At 47.0% G+C, this 18,524-nt stretch overlaps 1 protein-coding gene across 1 annotated transcript in view; it reads right to left on the bottom strand.

The window, feature by feature from the left end:
* LOC144947656 (dual specificity testis-specific protein kinase 2-like) overlaps nt 1-17,917 on the bottom strand; it is a 52,494-nt gene extending 34,577 nt beyond the window's left edge. The window contains exons 1-2 of the mRNA XM_078876915.1: nt 16,629-17,917; nt 1,732-1,853 (exon numbers count right to left, since the gene is read on the bottom strand). Coding sequence (XP_078733041.1) covers nt 1,732-1,853; nt 16,629-16,985 — 479 coding nt within the window. The 5' untranslated portion in view covers nt 16,986-17,917. The remainder of the gene's footprint in view (nt 1-1,731; nt 1,854-16,628) is intronic.
* Between the last annotated feature and the right edge of the window lie 607 nt (nt 17,918-18,524).

The raw sequence follows: 18,524 nt of genomic DNA, 5'->3' as shown, positions 1-18,524 counted from the left end.
CGTGAGAATTATTTTATCATGTTTTATTTTTATTATTTTATTATTTCCCTTCTACGTGACTTTACCGAAAGAACCAAGAAGATGAATCCCTGCAGTCACGAAAGCTTTAAATCGAAAAATTACCACTCCAGTGTTCAAGTGACCGTGGGCATCCATGCAGGCAGCTTTGTGCGTGAGTTTAAAACGTAGGCCTTCGCGACCAATATTATCTGTAATAAAGGTTTTTGTTGGGTTGGATTGGATCGCGTAAATATAAATGTCTTTAACCCACCACCATCCGACACAGCCAATTAGTAGGGTTTGTAACTTAAACAAAATGTGACAATTAGTTATTACTTCACAGTACGCCAGTGTGTCGGAGAGTAAACCCACAACATTAACAATTCAAGTACGACGTTTCGCTGGTGATTCCAGCTTTATGTATATGTGTCACTATTTGAGGAGCGGTGGGGTAGTGATGAGCGCACTGCACTATGAACCAGGCAGCCTGACTGATTCCTGGCCACGACTAACATCAGTGGCGAGTGATATCAGAACCAAATCCGAGGGCCTCACTAAGTTCAACTCAGCCTCAAAATGAGTACTTGGTACACCATGTAAACATTGCCATGGGGGGTAAACGGTGGCTGGCCGTGGTGCTGGTCACAAAACCCCCTCTTGCATGTGGTGCACCGGCCTTCTTGCCACTGGGGGTGCCACGGTGGCGAGATGTTAACTACCTTGCCTGGTATACAGGAGGTCGTGAGTTTGATCCCAACCCGATGCTTGTATATTTGGAGTTTGCATGTCTCTCCCCGTGGTCGAGTGGATTTTTCTCCAGGTCCTCCCGCTTTGTCCCTCAAAATTGAGAAGCATGCCTTTATAGAAATTGGTTGCTATAAATGTCCACATGTCGTTGAGCTATCATTTGTGGCCAGTTCGCTTCTGGAAAAGAGCCATATAGCTCAGTTGGCCTTACCTGGTAATATAAAAAATAGTTTAGTTTAGTTTAATTGAGCCATCCAGGATAAATGTGTGCAGCATGTTCTGCCGACCATGCCTGGCTTGAGATCGGTTCAGCCTTGAAGAACTATCATGGGAATGCTGACTCTTAGGGTTTGGCCCGGGAAGAGCAACCAATCGCGGTCGATTCCCAGCAATCGTGGAACCGTGCCAATGGAAGCTCTTACAAAGCTACCGCCGGTAAGTCGTCTCCTTGTCATTTTTATCACTACCACCCTAATTACTGTTCCCGTGAACTTCGCTCGTTGATTCTTCCACCCGTGCAGATGACTCGTACTACAAGACTGACTGTTCAGTCTCATCCACAGTGTTCAATCTCGTCCACACTGCAGGTCACAACAACAAACTCATTCACCCAGCCACTCACTCGCCACACTGCAGGTCACAACAACACACTCACCCACCACACTGCAGGTCACAAAAACACATACACCCACTCACTCACCACAACGCAGGTCATAACACTTTTATTTCCACTTCTTCCCTTACACTTTTAACCTTTGCTCAATTGGAAAAAACAATTCACTGTTATTGGTCACATAAATAAATTGGAAGCGCTAAAGTGAAGCCACCTCGGGTGGTGCCGACAAGTGAAATATCTGGTCTGGTTTCACGGACTTGTATAATAATCGCCTGTATGCGTGCACGTGCCGCACCTGCACAAGCGCCGCACCTGCGTGCGTACATGCGCTGCACCTCAACGGATGCAGGGTGTGGGGGTTCGCGTACCCGAGAATGTTCGGATGAGAGAGGCGGTTCATGAGCTGCACTTCACGAAGCATGTTGCCACGGTTGCTGCTCAGGATGTTCATCTTCAGCACCATCACCTTCCCCGTGCCCTTGTCTCGCACCTGAATGGACACACACGTCAATCAAAGGTCAACATGAATGCAAGGATAAAAGATCCCCACCGTGCAGCCTCCATAGGATGGTGGTGGGGCGAGCGCTGTTAGTGAACACCTATGAAAGCCGGTTAGGGGCAGGCATGCGACAGGTGGTGTGGTCAACACCACGCCCGACCAGCGTTGGTATACCCAGTGCTGACGTTTACGTGTCACACCGGGAACTCCTTCAAAGCCAAGTCTATCAAGTGGCTCTCTAAAGCTCCCCCGAGTGGAGGCCTTTCCGCCAGCAGTGATGTGGAGCAACACATTCCATGGCTGCACCCTTATCTCAAGAGAGGAGGCTCACGGCCATACTAAATGTTTTCCACTCAAATGGCTCCAGACTTGCACCTTAACCTTAGGTACATAAAAAAAGGTGCATTCAGATGTTTGCCGGCGACGTGAGCCGTGGCCGGTAATCAATCTCAGGGTCGTTGGGATTGACAGCGCGGTTGCTAACCACAATGCCACCGCTCCACCCAAAGGTCAGTGCGGGTGCACACATACTCTCTCCGCAACCTGGAATGATTGCTAAAGTTCCCACCCGGCCTGTCAGGAGGCAGCGGAATGTTTACAGTCGCTAAGCAAACAAATAAGTCAGAATGCACCGTGTTAATTTTTAGAAACCACAAGGTTACTTATTAACCCCGAATGCATTCAATTGGAGGGCGTTTTTTAGTGCGTTCGAGAAATATTTGCAACACCGGGTATATCTGAAGAGGTTTATAGTTTTAAAGGTTGGCCATGACAATAGTTCAATGTTCAGTAGGAAGTTTCAAACCGAGCACTACGATCCTAATCCAGGGTACACAGTGTGCGACACTGCCATCTCGTCTTGTCTACGTGCCATAGTTAAGATGGAATGACAAGGCAAGCCGTTTTTTTTCTCGTCTTGGCCACATTAAAATGTATAACTTAGCTCCGTGTAAAGGCGATCATTTATCTCAATCGGTTCTTACCTGCTCATGACTAAAGGGTTGTACGATAGCGTGCCTTTGTATATTACTCCAAGAGACACGTAGCCCTCCACCTAAGGTGGCTACCAAAACCAAGCCAAGTATAAAACGTGTCTCGTGGACATTCACTCGATAATAACAATATGACAGTGTCATTTCTTTTTACAAGAAAGCCTCACCGAGCCCCAAGACTTATTTAAGGATGGCCCTGCATTGAGACGTTGGGCTAATTCCTCTTAAGGAGCGCTTCTGTATGCTAGAGAGTACCTGAGCACCAAGAGAAAAACCCCACGCACAAGAGGGGAATAACAAAGGTTCAAACATGTCGCACACCTACTTGCTGTACTGCCAAACTCTTGGCTCCTTCATTAGCCCATTCACTTGTTGTGCTATTGTGGTAATAACACTCAAAGGTCCGCACAGATGGGCTTATAAATCAATATGTTGTATAGTGCAACATTGTATATCAGTAATGGACAATTAACCACTCGCACGCCGTGCGGTATTTGTGACTGGAAAAACGAATTTCTACAGATGTTCACAAATCCGATCTTTTTACATGCGCCTATGCCTGAGTGTCCTGTACTACAGATATGCGACGTTGCATGGCCAACTCAAAAAGCCCTCCGGGGAGGTTTTTTTTGATCATTTACACGCAATTAACCAACCCTCAGTCTCCGATTTTCTGGATTTGACTGGGAAGACGATGACCAAATTGATTTACTGCGATGTGCATTGGCACTTCACAGCAATGGAATGTGTGCAGTGCCATAAAAAAGACCTGTACTAGAACACAACCTTTGTTTAAACGTTTAGCCACATTCCACCATCGCAATTAAATCTGAAATCGCAAAGTTTTTACAATCTCAGCTCTCAAAGGGTGCCAAGGTACTGCAACAAAGGTACACAAAAGTACGCAAGCATTCATACAAAGATAAAGATCCTCCCATATAACCATAACAGACCATGGGGGCAAGTGTTGCTAGCAAGCGTCAAGAGGTCGGCACGGCACAGCATCACGCCCGGCCGCCTTTGTCTCCCCAGTGGTGATGTGTACACACCACACCAGGTATTCATTTAGGGCTGAGAAGACCTAGGCGAGGCCCAGGACTGGTCCATGTATTAGCCACTGGTTATAGGTGGCGAAGGGGATTCGAACTCGGGTCGCCGGGTACGTAGGGTAGTGCACTAACCACGACACTACCGCTCCCCACAATACATTCATATACACATGCCATTTTTGGTTTGATTAGTCTAGAGGCCATAACCATCCACAGGACAAAGATGCAGTGCAGGCCACACACATCAGGGGCATGAAGATAAAGGCTATAAATGACCAATATTCTTTGGGTCTTTCGGTAAAGTCACGTAGATAGGTTCAAAGAAAATAAAAAAAAAACTAATAAATGACCTTTAAAGGTAAGCACTTTTTCATAAAAAAATCATGCGGAAAAAAAAATAACACATTTTAAGATGGCACTGAGTAGGCGTTTGGGGCCGTGTGCTGCATGGTTCTGAGGCGTGGACACAAGGATTCAAACTGCACTTGACATTGGGGGGGGCTCTGTCCACACCACCCGCTAAGCGGGACTCTACCGACAACACGGACGACTGTACACCCACTAAAAAATAAAATATAACATCCTGGCGGTTGAGAAATATTATTTTGGATGCATACCATATTCGTTTTTAAACAATAGACACATGCATGAATGTGTGGAATTTTTTTGTTATACCCCAATTAGTATGTATTATCGCCTTTTTGACAACAACTGCCTGAGGAAAATTTGCTGCAGCTTCTTGCCAAACAATATTTCACACTGGGACCTGTACATCAAGACCAATTCAAGATGCACAACGCGGGACGTAACAGAGAGAAGGCTCAGGTGGCTGGGACATGCGCTGAGAATGGAACCAGAGTCCATAGCGAAAGCTGCCCTTATGGTGGACACCACGAGGGAAAAGACCACGGGGTAGGCCGAAGACCATCTGGCGACGCACCGTTCAAAACCAAATAAAGACCCATGGGGAGCCTGTCTTGGTGTCAAGCAAAGAAAGCTGCTCAAGACCATCCGGCATGGCCATGGGCTTGTCGCGGCCTTACGCTCCACAGGGAGTGAAGAGGAGTAAGTAAGTTGTCTTTTCGAACCATTTAATAACCTCCAAACTCGGAAAAAAGGTGGCCTACGTGTTTCAAATCAAACGTGTATTTTTACAAATATGGTATTGAAAGCAGCTGCCGCCTTTGGATGGTTTCGTTACAGCACAAGACTCTAAATAAGCATGCAAAACCACTACATAGGAAAGTCAGTCATTGATTAAATTATTTATGGGGAGGCCGCCTCAAATAACCCATGTATAACACACGATCAAAAGCATCAAAAGAGGTTTTAAATAAAGCCTCTGATGGATGAAGCCGATTTTATCAATGGCTGATAAAAGGCGGGTACAAAGGTAGGCCTCCACTATGCCTCTGTTAAGATTAGATTCTACAACGGGTCAGTCTTTTACAATATTTATATATTTTTCCCCTCATTTCTTCCTGATAGTATTATCGGCGTCACGTGATTATTTTTTGTGCAGTCATTGATGACTGGCCTAACACCATAAACTCACTCATGACTGTACTACAACAAAATATCACATGATGCTGATATCAAGATAGTATATCATTATTGTTCATTTTATTATCAGTAACTGGCGATCAGGCTGACCCCTTCAACCCACTACACTTGAGAGCCAAGTTCAACCACAGGTGATTGAAACCTGGATTTAAAGCCAGAGGTCAGCACTGTGAACAGATGTCATCATTCTGACCTCTGAACCACCAAGCTACCTTGCAAAAAAATTATTTCACGCTCATTTTTATTTCCCGTCCTGTATATTCTGCGTCATTTATTCTTTGTCGTCAGCTCCGTCGTCATTCAAACAGCTTTTCATGCAATTCGATACAAGTCGAACTAATAGTACATTACTGAACCCTATGTCCGCATTTAAATACATTACGGTGAGCATAACACTCGATTTTAACCAACACATCGATGAATGTGTGTTAAAGGCTAGGGGGCTATTTTGTCATCAGAGGGCAGTGCAGCAGAATCCGTTGTTGTACTGTACTTCTATGCTCCAGCATCTATGTTCGCCACCTTGGTGACCAGCTTAGTGAAGCATGCTCAAATGACCTTCACGACCGCCAGGACACGGGGGAGGCCCTCATTCAGCAGTGGTTGAAACAAGGGCTGTACATGTACATATAGGATCTTGTAAATCACAAAAAATCTAAATTATGTTTGTGCCTGCATACCATTTATTTGTTCATCAGCGTGGATCGCGGCGACTCACGTGACACACGACCCTGGTTCTTTTATAGCACAAAGAGATCCGCTCGCTTTTTATTTCTACTGTACGGCCCTGTTGTGCAAACCTACAATGGTCCAGGATTTATCTAACGTCCCTAAATCCCCAAATGGTGAAGGTTCAGAACGTTTTGCGAACACATTTTCTCAACGCCCAACATTAATCATCCACGGTGCACATTTACCGTGCCCCTCCTGCTTACACAAACCAGTCATCACCCAACTTGAAATCAAAAGTAATCCGGCGCTTTGGGGGCCCCGTGAGCGCTTTTGGGGCGGATCAAATACATTTCTGCAACTCCCAAAGCCGCCAGGAGCTGCAGGATCATGTTCATGAACAATCCACTGCTGCCGCTGGGCAATAGCCTCCCTATGCCGTCTGGTCACGGTGGGGGGGGCTGCATGACCATATTTGACCAGGCCCTGCGGTGCGGGTTGGTGAGAGGCGGGCGGGGGGGTGTACAGACGTACCGTACACAACATCGCGCCAACAGCAGCCATTAACGCCTGCTATATGCACGGTGGTCGCCCATCGAAAAACTAGCGAGGTTGACACCAGCTTCACTGCCGCGATCTGACGAGATGGGGCGCATTCCAGGCGAGTTGGTCAGAGGCAGCAGAGCGGAGTGGATTGACTCCACCAGTGCGGAAACTTATTTACTTGTACGAGTGGGGTTTTTCCTGCAGGTAGCCGTGGTGTTCTACCGCAAGCCAAACACTCGTCAATGGAAGTGGCCAAAAATATCTCCAACGTTGGACCCTCATAAAAACGAGTCTGAATACTCATCGAGGGTTTTCCTGGACAAACAAAGTGGAAGGAATAAAACAAATATCGGTGTGTGATTTTGCCATGACCCAGTGTCATTTTGGTGACCCAGGTTTACTCTTATATAGTGTCCCATCTGGTTAAACAAAATGAACTTGAACCAGAGCATTAAGGCACACAAAAAGGTGAATACCTCCCAAAAGCTGTAGAGCCAGTGGCAATTGATGTAAACAATTGGTCACATTGTTTCTTGAGCTTAAGAAACGAACGACGAAAAACTGAAGGCGACAGTGACTTATAACCATCAAAACCTAACACTGAAAAAACAAACTAAACAGTAACTGGAAGCTGAAAACGCCTTGGTACACCTCAATGTTTACCCATTGCCATCACTGGCCAATGCTCACTTCCCACACTAAATTCAGACTGCACGACATGCTTTGTTGGGGCTGAAATTCGACACCAGACTGGTTTCAAAAGGGGCCCCCCCCGCCCCATGTCATTTGGTGCACAAAGTGGCGATCCAAAAAAACGCCGGAAAAAAAACTAAGTTACCAGGTCGCCACTCACTCCATTGTGGAAGGTCCCAGCCTCGGGGTTAGCCGCAGGTAGCAATCGAGGAAAGTGCGCTAATTTTTTCACAAGCTGTACAACTAACAGGGGCGTCACGAACAGGTGGGGGACGGAGAAGGCGGAGGGGGGACGACGGAGAGTGAAACGGGCCGAACGTTCGACGCTGAACGTCCCTATGGAGATGGAATGCGCAGCTGTAACGATGACAAGCTCCTACCCCCATCGCGTGGGGGTGGCCCTGGCATGCGCAGGTGAAGCAAGGTGTACGTAACCGGTGCATTTGGTCAAGATCAAGACGTCATCGTGGTCACAGCAGCTAATGCCAGCTCATGGTCGATACCAATGCGTTCCACCATGCACCAGTTCCCTCAGCTGCCACTGCTGCTGCTCGGTATACACGTGACGATTTGCCCAAACAGTAACCCTACCATCTGCTGTCAGGTCTTCCTCCCGCGGTTGTTGCACTCGGTCATTTGAACGAATGTCGGAGACCGAGAGGGTGCGGAATGTTAACATGATTGGTCGAGGCACGACGGAAAGGGCACACGGTACAGAGGCAGAAGTGGGAATATTCCTGTCCCGGTTCAAATGTACACTTGCATTCAATCTAGACTGAAGACTCATTTCTTTGAGAACTGCTTTTTTGTGCTTAGTTTCCTGTCCTTCCCCCCCGCACCCCCGGTTAGCACGGTGGGCTACGTACGGTGCGAAAGAAATTCAACATACAAAATACACACAGCAAGACACATGGCAATACATTAGCCCATAACTCTCTATTTAGATCTTGAACTGCAAAAGTTACCTTAGAAATACAAAATCCAGGCATAGCTTGCGATGCATTCATGAATTAAATATTTGATTTATATCATTACATTATGAAATAAATATTCGCATAGAATTTGCATGATATTTGCTATCCCCATGTACAACATTGGCGAGTTTCTCAGATTTCGGAGGCTGGATTCCTGAAGTAAGCCATGTCGAAATGGCTGCCGAATAATCTCCCTCCCCTTTATAATTGAGCCACCGGTTTCATCTGCTCATCCACTGGACGGCAACCTATGGAGCTCGTATGAATGACCAACGGATTCGCAATAGTTCATGGACTAAAAAAAAGTGATATAATACACCACGGTTTAAAAAAAATAACTTCCCCCAGGATTCATTCATAAATGAATGTGCCTCCACTGCAGTCAATTCTAAAGGCCTTTAATATGGATGCTGCCAGTGCTTCACTTTCCTGCAAGTCAATGCACACAATGGGTGGCGTTAAAGCACCACAATTTCACGTGTGGAACGCTGTCTGAGGTGACTGCAAAAACAAAATATATCCCAAGCTCCTTTGTGCCGTGTCATATTCAAGGTTTTTTTTTTACGCTTTTGTCTCGATTTCGGAACAATGGAGGGCCGCGTCTTTCATTCTGGAGACGTGACTAGCGGAGCCGATAAGCCATCTCCTGCGGCCAACATAACGCCCATTATTTGAATTCAAAATAGAAATGCTGTCAACACAAAAAAAAACACAAATTGAGCTATCTTTGGAATAAAAGGGCCATGAGAGAATGTTACTGCATCCATCCCCAAGGCTTTTATTTGGCAAATGAAGGTGAGACGAAACTGTCGGTTTAAAAAAAACACAGACAGCACTCACAATACATACACACAATGAATTAGAAGGGCACTTACATAAGTCATGGATTATAAGCTGGGGAGAGGTTCCCATGTGCAGCTAACACTAATCATTCTCCATAATCGACAATAACCTGTACATCAAGTGAATAAACAAACGAGAGTACGTCTCAGATACGGACCGTCATGTACCTGCCCTGATAAATTAATTGCCCCACACTCAGTGCAGTATTTGCATATGGCACAACTATCTCTTTCTATAGATATTCTCAAATTCGACGTTTCTTTTCAAACTCTTTCTCCCAAATTACCAGCAAGCATTTTCCCACGTTTTTAAAGCAGTTTGCGCTCATTTCTGTCCAGTAATTTACTTGTATATTTAATAGATATCTGTTCACGTACCTGACATTTTCACATGTCCGCCCATATTGGCAGGCCTCTGCGAGTCTGGACGTAAAACGATATTAATAGTGCTCGCGTGACTATTGGACCCGTAACGGAACGCGTCAAGAAGACCGAGATACATTTGCATACGGCTTGCGGTCTACGGCTCACGCCGAGGCTACGCGGCCAACAGAGAAACGCAACCTCCAACCTCCATCTCCCCCAAAACGGCACCTGCTCATGGCGACTCTGAAAAAGCCCCAGATCCTGCAGCGTTACCAGGATAAGTGAAGTTATTTTGGTAATGAACACTGGGAGACGGATACCCCGCCCCCACAACTTCTCCCCCCCCAGCACTCCCTCCCCCCCATTTAGCCCTTAATGACCTCTGGGGATCTGATACCCTCCAGCTCCGAGTACAAACGGGAGTTGCCAATCAAAAGCGAACAAACACTGCAGGCCCAAGCGGAGGAGCGCTTAACAGAATGGACGACCACACGGCCAAGTTCACATTCCCATTGCTAATGTATAAATCCACCCTGCCAATCTAACTGGCAGCGTGCGTTATTAAATTTCATCGATTGGTCCTTTTGATGTGTACATTTTTCACCACCGCGACGTGATTAAAACTAATTTGTTTTGAGGTATTATTGAGTGACTCTAAATTGCTTGCCAGCCGTGTCGTGAAGCAAGCAGAAACCACGATTAAGTTGTTCAGAATGTTACTGGAATACATAAAACACAACTGATATATGAAGTGCTGGTGAATCTAAAAGTTTAAAGCCAAATACTCATTTGTGGAATTGTCCAACCATCTAATGCAGGCATCTCCTGAAAAAGTGCCATAAGATTCAGTTAGGCTTTACTGCCTAAACAAACCTGGAAAAACCAAGCCCCTCATCTTAATGCAATGATCCATACGACCAACACAACACCGTCTGGTATGTGGCACAAATCCCAAAACGGTAGACAAATGCATGTGCACGGACCAGAGCAGGATTTCCAGGTGTGCATATTTTGCTTGTACAGGCAGCAATGAGGCTTAGTTTCTTTCATCGAATTTCTCCTGTTCAGTTTGACCTGTCTGACCCTGGGGAACTACATTCCTGCACATACAAAAACACAACCCTGCTTTTTTATTTACACTTCATATCCATTTACGTCGAGTGGGACTGGACATGGGCAGACAATACGAGACCAAGTCAAGGCCAAGGCCAATGAAGATTTGGGTATCCAAGCAAAACTTTTTTAATCATCGCGCGGGCTCTCCGAGGCTCCCAATGTGCTAGGCCGCGCATCAAAGGTGTGCAACGGACCGAGCATTTCCGAGGAGCCAAATGCAGCCGAGAAGTGTTCAGGCCTCACTTCCCTTTGAAGTGGCCGCTCACGAGGGAGCGAGGATAAAGGGTCTTTTAAAACTAAAATAGCAAGGTGTCATGCCGTCACTATAAAATGACACGTTGTGCGTAACAACACCTTTACATAAGGACACTTAAGTGCGCCAGCACAACATAAAATGCAAATAATTCCACTTACCCAAGATAGAAATCGGCCAGACCCGTTCAAACATTTGTGGAATGTTAAATCATTACCACCAGCCAAGTCCCATTGAAGGAAAAGGTCATTTCAGAACTGGGTGTGGGAAGTACATCAAACTTATACACATTGCTGCAAATACATCACTCATAACACGTCAAGTCTAACAAAAGGGGGGGGGGGACTGGTGAAGATACAAAATACTAATGCTACGGGTAGCACGGAGAACAATTTCACCGGGCCCTTTGTTCACGTGTAATGGCATTGAACGCGTATCGAGTGACGGGGGGCCACGCTCAAATGGAGGCCACAGCCCGCCCGCCCGGGCAAGTGCTCTCACGTTCCTTCGTAGCGACACGCGTGCAAGCGCAGCAAAGATCGCTTCACTGTCTGCTGTCGTTTCAAGCGCCACTGTCATCCGGAAAAGCAAAAGAAACAGGATGCCACCGTGCTTGAGACGATGGGCGCAAAGTACACAAACGTAGCATTACCAGGCACTGGGTAAGTGTCGGGAGCGCTGCGGTAGAAATTATACGAACGCCTTGCGCGCGAAGCTTAGAAAAAAACGAGACGCGTCAGTGTTGTTGTTGTTGTCACAGGTGGCAGGGTTCATCTACTCTCATCGGCCACAGATTCACACCGTGCCCCGCGATGGGAGACTTATTGCGGACGCTTTGTCAACAATTTCCTCCTCACTTGCATGACCTGCACAGTAGGAATTTACATTTAAAGACAAAATCAACCACAGGCAATACTTAACTATGTGTGCTGGCCACGCATATATACAACAACAGCCCGAAGGCCATGATTTTAGTAATTTGACAAGACTCTTGCAATGTTCATTACCTTGAAATGCAGGCTCATTAAAGGGATACCATGCTACCAACATGCAAGAATAGCTTGAAAATGGTGATCCGATTTATTTTCCTTAACATAACTTCCTCCAAATACTTGCTTTGTTACATCAGTCACGTAACATTATACACGGGAACATATTTTCAGCGTGTGCTTTGCTTAATCTCAAACGGCCAGATCAAATTACACTGCTGGATGAGGGCCTCTTCAACCGTTGGGGTCATTTGACCATACTTCACCAACCTGGTCAGTGTGGTTTGGCAAAGGTTGGCAGTATAAACGTAGGAGCATAGAAATACATTACAACAAAGGATTTTACTGCACTGCCCTCTGCTGATAATATGCCCTGCAACAGCCTACAACACATGCTTTATGCATACTGGTCACCCATCCAAGCATTATCCAGGCTCAACACTGTTTAGCTTCTGCAATCTGACGAAATCGGCTGCATTACACCGCTGATTTGGTCATAGGCTGGTTGTATTCATACAACAGTTTAATTGTTAAGAGCTAGCCATGCTGGTAAAAGGAGAGGCTCTGCCAGGTGTAGCTATCTAAATGTAAAATCTTGCAGCCAACTCTCAAAGTGTGTGCATTGTGTGCAGTGCAAAAGGCAAAGCCACCCCCTCGCAGAGGTACGACACAGATATGCAAGCCCACTGGAATGTGTCCCCAACTGGCAGCAAGTACTAGCGTGGCTTGCGCCGCAGAAAACATCCACTCTGGTATTCAGCTCTGCCGGTGCCAACCTCATGAACTTGACTATTCCATATTTTAATTTATTATATTCACTAGGTGCCTATGGTGACTCCATGTAGACCATCAATATTTCTATTCAATTCCAAGATTGCTAAGAATTCTGAATGAAGCTTGCACGTGCACACGCTAAAGGGCCACACTCCAGAGTTTGGGCACGCAATTCATTTTTAGCACGGAACACACAGCCAAACTGCCCGATTGGAGCATGCCCTGTGGTGTGAACTTGCCTCATGCCTGACAGTGTGCAGCTGCATAACCCTGCTGCCTCAACTGTGGGAGGTCCATCAGCAGGGGGTAGCAAGGCCAGCCACGTGCAATGCCAAAGCCGCAAATCAGGCAGAAGAAAGCTCTATTAATAGTCGTGGCTGCTTTTTCTTAAAAAAATTTAATTGAAGACAACTAGGTGCAAAGGTAATGGTGCAGCCCTGCAATTGCTTGTTCACGGCACTGCTGGCGGAAGGGCCTCCAGTAGAGGGAGCTCTATGGAACTCCCCTCTGGAGAGAAATTGGCCTACTCTGCCATGCTGACCAAATATCTGGGAAAAGGTGTGTCTACCCACAATTGATATTGCCACATGCGGCACGCCAATAGACTGTGGTGTACCCATTGTAAAATCCTAGTTTTTATTTCTTAGTAGATTTGGATAACTCTATATCCACACAAGACCTCAAATACACGACCTTAAAAACCACAGTATACAAATGGCTACCAGACTAGGTCAAACGAGCTGTGGTTTTGCTCAGAGGCGCAACTTATCACATTCCTCGTAAAACTATGATGACTTTCCACACAAATCCATTCCACTGCCCTTGCTCATCTTCTCCACGGCAATGGCCTGTGTCAAACAAGTTAAACTGCCGAAATCTAACCAACGGGGTCAAGTATTTAGGTTGTGCCAGCTGTACGCGATCCAAAACTTTTACGGCTGGAAGCAAAAGGTATATAGCCTATGGCATCGTCATACAAAACATTATACAGCACCGTTATTTGTTAACACAGCTATGCGTATCATCATCGGAACACTGACATCAACGCCAACACCATGGGGCTCCCCAATGCTATCGAGCATCATGCCACCCCACATTTGCCGAGCAGTGGCATCATCAAGGGAAGGACAGGGCTACGTCAAACGCCGAACCGCCGATTTGGGACGATCTCAACCGGCTCTCCCTTAACTTACGTGATAATCCCGCCACCCTTTCTGGCGAGTAATATAAAATGCCGACCACATTGTTACCACCTTAGGGGTAGATGGCAAACAGCATCGAGGGATGTAGAGGTGACCCAACAAAGACTTCATCACACCTCAGCGAGCCAAATGAATCCGCTCCTGGTTTCTCGCTGCCCCACCGTGAATCGTATTTAGACATCGCATGGTCGATGCACTTCATCTATGACTGCAGAGTGGAACAATGGAGAACATTGTGAAACCACTGCCCATCAAGAGCATTTCACGAAGGCACCAAAGAAAACCATTAGCTTACAACCAACGTTGCTGAGTAAATAAAGAACTTTTGTTTCTGTTCGAAAGAAACAGTTGAGTATCTTTGCAACACGCCATATGAAGGCAATGTTGTTACGGGTTAAAGGTTGGGTTTATGCATTAAAGTCTTGCAGAGGTATGGTCTTTTATCTGCAGAGCAGTCACCCACAAGAAAAGCTCTGTTGTCAGTTACATTAATCAACTTAAGTAGATTTCAATCATTTTTTCCCCTTAAAGCAACATAACTAATCATTGCATCTTTAGAGTTCAAGTCTTCGTATATTTTTTTTCGTGCAGTGAACTCGGAATCGTTTTATGGTTTTGTTTTGGATAGCTATATTACAGGTATAGTGATGCTTTGGGCTGATTGTTAATGATATATTGAACCTCAGAACATATTGGTGCGAACTATATGTACATTTTCATCTAAACCAGTGGGTTTACAACCTTCTGGACCTGCATTGCTCTCACGAAAATGTGCAAATCACAAAGGACCAGCAACATTTTTTTAAACATTTAGACCACTCAGTAAAATGTCAATTGACCTCCATATAAACAACTGATTTCCTTGCTTTGCATTGCTTCGTATTAATGAGACGGCTGAGTCTACACGGGTTTTGTGATGAAATCACAGTATACTCAAGTTCCGCAGATGACTTCCAATGGCCTTGCAGATCACTAAGTGTGGTCTGTGAACCACAGGTTGCAAAACACTGATCTCTCATTTCTCTACTTGACAGCTATAATGCAAAAACAATGAAAGACCACACACACTGCAAATGAAGAACTCTAAGGGCAGCCTATAGAATCATAAAACGGGGAAAATAACTCCAGTTGAGTTATGGGATAAGACACCAACACACAGGGTCACCCTGAGTCGGATTCCCACTGCAGCTTAATACTAAAACTAAACTATTTTTTTTACCAGGTAAGGTCCACAATTGATAGCTCAACGAAAGTGGCTTATCATGCGGAAATTCATAGCAGCCAAATATTCTCAAGAATGTCTCTAAATGTGGAGGGAAGAGCCGGAGGACCCGGAGAAAAATCCACACCACCATGGGGGGGGGGGGAAACATGCAAACTCCAAAAATACAGCAGGCGTCAGGGTCGGGACTGAACCCATGACCTCCTGTATACCAGGCGAGGTCGTTAACCGTGGCGCCGCCGTTTTGATCAAAACAGTTGCAATAGCACAGGTCATTTTCTGTTATATAACAAGGGGCTCATGTGTGTGCTGCATTGAAAACACACAGCCTAGCGACGATGCGGGGAGGTTTTCATCGAGCAGTGGATAGAACACTGTAGTTGATGATGTGTGCATTGTAACATCAGCCCCTGGAACATGAAATGAACAAGTTTAACACGTAGGATTTCGCGACCAATATTATTCACAATAAAGGTTTATGGGTTAGATCGCGTAAGTATAAATGTGTCGTAACCCTCCACCACCCGTCACAACCAGCAAGGTTTGTCACGTAAACAAAACGCGCCAGTTAATTACTTTAGCCCACGAGTGTGTTGGAGAGTAAATCCACAACGTTTACAATTTGTTTGACATTTACAATTATCACGAATGAAATAAACAAGTACAGTGCAACAGTTTTGACCAAAACATTAAAAGAAACAGACACACACGTGTTAACTTCATGCCAACTATTGCATTACACGGTCGTTGACAGCATGGGTGGGGGGAAAGGTCTGCGTCCAAAAGTGGATTGGCCACAGATAATGTTGATGCCGATGAAAGCCAAAGTGGAAGTGCAGGGGGGCACTAAATCATGCCAAGCCCACTTGGGGCATCTCTTTCATTCTAGGCCATTGGCGTAGCTTGCAAACTCTTAGCGAAACACTCCAGTTTTGAGACTTAAGTTACTACTACAGCATACGATTTAGCCACATCTGTGCCACTAAACTGGTCTGCCTGATGAATGAATGGCCCAGCATCATCCCCATCTCGACAGGACTGAGCCGGCCGGAATAGTGCTTGGGAACGGGCGAACACCCAGGCGTTATAGCCGGCATTGCTTCTGGGTCGGCAGCAGACAGCAGCGCCTGGAAAATCCACTGTTGTACGCTACTTCTATGCGACCGCGTCTTGTGGGATGATCTGAGTGCGGAGCAACTTAACGACTTCAGCACAACCGAGAAGTCATCATCACCACCACGACGACCACGAACAGCGGGCAGCTGATATTCGCCACGCAGGGTGACGCCACCACCGCGCTTTGTGCCAGGCTAGGTTCACTTTTAAGACAACTAAGAAGCATACTCTTTGGTTCTTTCGGTAAAGTCATGTAGGTATAAAATAAATTTAATTAAATCACAACGTTTCGGGCGCAACACAAGCGTCCGTCATCAGGTGGGACAACCACAGCAAGAAACAATTGCAACTCACAACCACCCCACCCAGAGAACGCGGTGTGACCCCTGCCTCCAATCACCTTGTAGACTTCGGAGAAGAATCCCGATCCGATCTTGAGCTCGCACACGAAGTCGTCCAGGCGAGCCAGCTTGCTCACGGCGCTGAACAGAGCCAGGTAGGAGGACGGCCTCAGGCGGCCAAGGCCGGGGATGTGGAAGGGCACCTGTGGGACAGCAGGAGGGTTGCTGGCGGTGGTAGCCGCCGCCGCCGCCTCCGCCGTCGCAACGTGGGCCAGGACTATGTCCCCACGGTCCCCTGAGCCCGTGTCGGTCTGCAGGGAGCGAGGCTGGAGGAGGGCACCGGACTCGATCCAGCGCTGGGCCACGTCGCCCACGTTCACCGCCACCGTCTTGCTGCTGCTGCTGTTGATGTTCATCGTAGCCCCGGCGGCACCGGCGTCTCCCGCTTGGACTCTCAGCGACCGAGCGCCGCCCGCGGCATCGCCCCCCTCGGGCGAGGCCGGAGTCGAGGCTTGAGGTGGACGAGGAGTCGATGGAGTTGGTGGCGAGGCTGGAGCTGCAGTCGAGGCTGCTAGATCCAGGGCTGCAGTCGCAAGGGACGCGGCTTCGGCTGTGGGATACGTCGCGACAAGCACGCCGTAGTTTAGGCGGGAGCTGGAACTAACACAGTGAGGTGGGGCGGGTTGTCTATTGGAGAGCAGACTGTGAGGTTAAGGTAGCTGGAGCCGCTGAACGATGCAGTTTGGACTCGTTATGGAGCTCTATCCACTGCTGGAGCAGGAGCTCAAGGGCTCTGGATCTGATGATACTCGAGCTGCAGCGCAGGCCCGAGTTGAAGCTGGATATGGATCCGCTGCGAGATGGGAAGTCGACGTTGGAACTATCGTTCAGGCTTGACCCGTAAGAAAGCTGACGCCGCTGGACATCTATCCTATAGTGGCTATGAAGCTGCGGCCACTTTGCTCTATCCGCTGCTGAACGCGAAGTTTAAGCTGAACTCGGGGGAGGGGAGCCGAGTTGGAAGCTTCTGAAGCTGCTGCTGCTGCTACTGCAGTCAAGGCCGGAGCCGCTGCACCGATAATGGTTCGATTACGCCTCGGGAACCGGCTGGAGCCGCCTGCGACGTGCGCTCCTATTCGCCCTGAAGCTTGGTCAACCTTTCAGCTTGCTCTATCCACCGCTGGACGGGAACCGGAGCCGCAGCGAGAGAGAAAGAGCGAGAGACGTGAGGGAAGCTGCGCTGAAACTCGGCTTCTGGCGCCGTCTCCACGCGGCCACGCCCGGCCACCCACCCCCCACGCCGCGGTGCACGCTGGGATATGTTTACCCCTGGGCGTGACGTCATTAAAGGGACAGTGTACACTTTGAGCGGCGTAGCTGAAAGGGCGATTGTGCGCGTGTGTGTGTGTTTTAAAGTTTATATTTTTTGAGCGCGTTGGACATCGCAAGCAGCTTCGTACGCTCGCGTGCAATGGCACGTTTGCTGCAGTGGTGCTAATGCATTAGTCGTTAGCGCCGTTGCGTCGATCGGAATGGAAATAAGTAACAATTGCGTTTTGGCGGCAAAGTATTTGTGGAAGTTGTTGCTACGTTACCGCTGCTGCAGCCGCCATAACGTGGAAACTGAAGTGTTAATTTATGAGCTCAACCGGGCGATGATTAATCGATTAAGAAGTTAATCGGCCTAAACTACTTAATCGAACGCTTTCCAACATGTCTTGGGAAGTATATACGGGACTGTACGTCCATAATAAAACATTTTTTGGGTTAAATCTCGTAAATATAAATGTGTCGTTAAACCCGCCACCACCCGACAAATTAGGGTTGTTATGTAAACAAAACATGCCAATTCACAAGTACTGTACCAGGATGGCATTGATTTGGCATGTTTGCACATAATGCAGTAATTTTATTGCTCTCGCTTATCATGAAGTGTTGGATATACCTTGAATAAA

This window comes from Lampetra fluviatilis, chromosome 46 (genome assembly GCF_964198595.1).
Source record: "Lampetra fluviatilis chromosome 46, kcLamFluv1.1, whole genome shotgun sequence".
Classification (NCBI taxonomy): Eukaryota; Metazoa; Chordata; class Hyperoartia; order Petromyzontiformes; family Petromyzontidae; genus Lampetra; species Lampetra fluviatilis.
The sequence above is the reverse complement of the archived record's forward strand: the minus strand, read 5'-3'. Positions and strand labels throughout refer to the sequence as shown.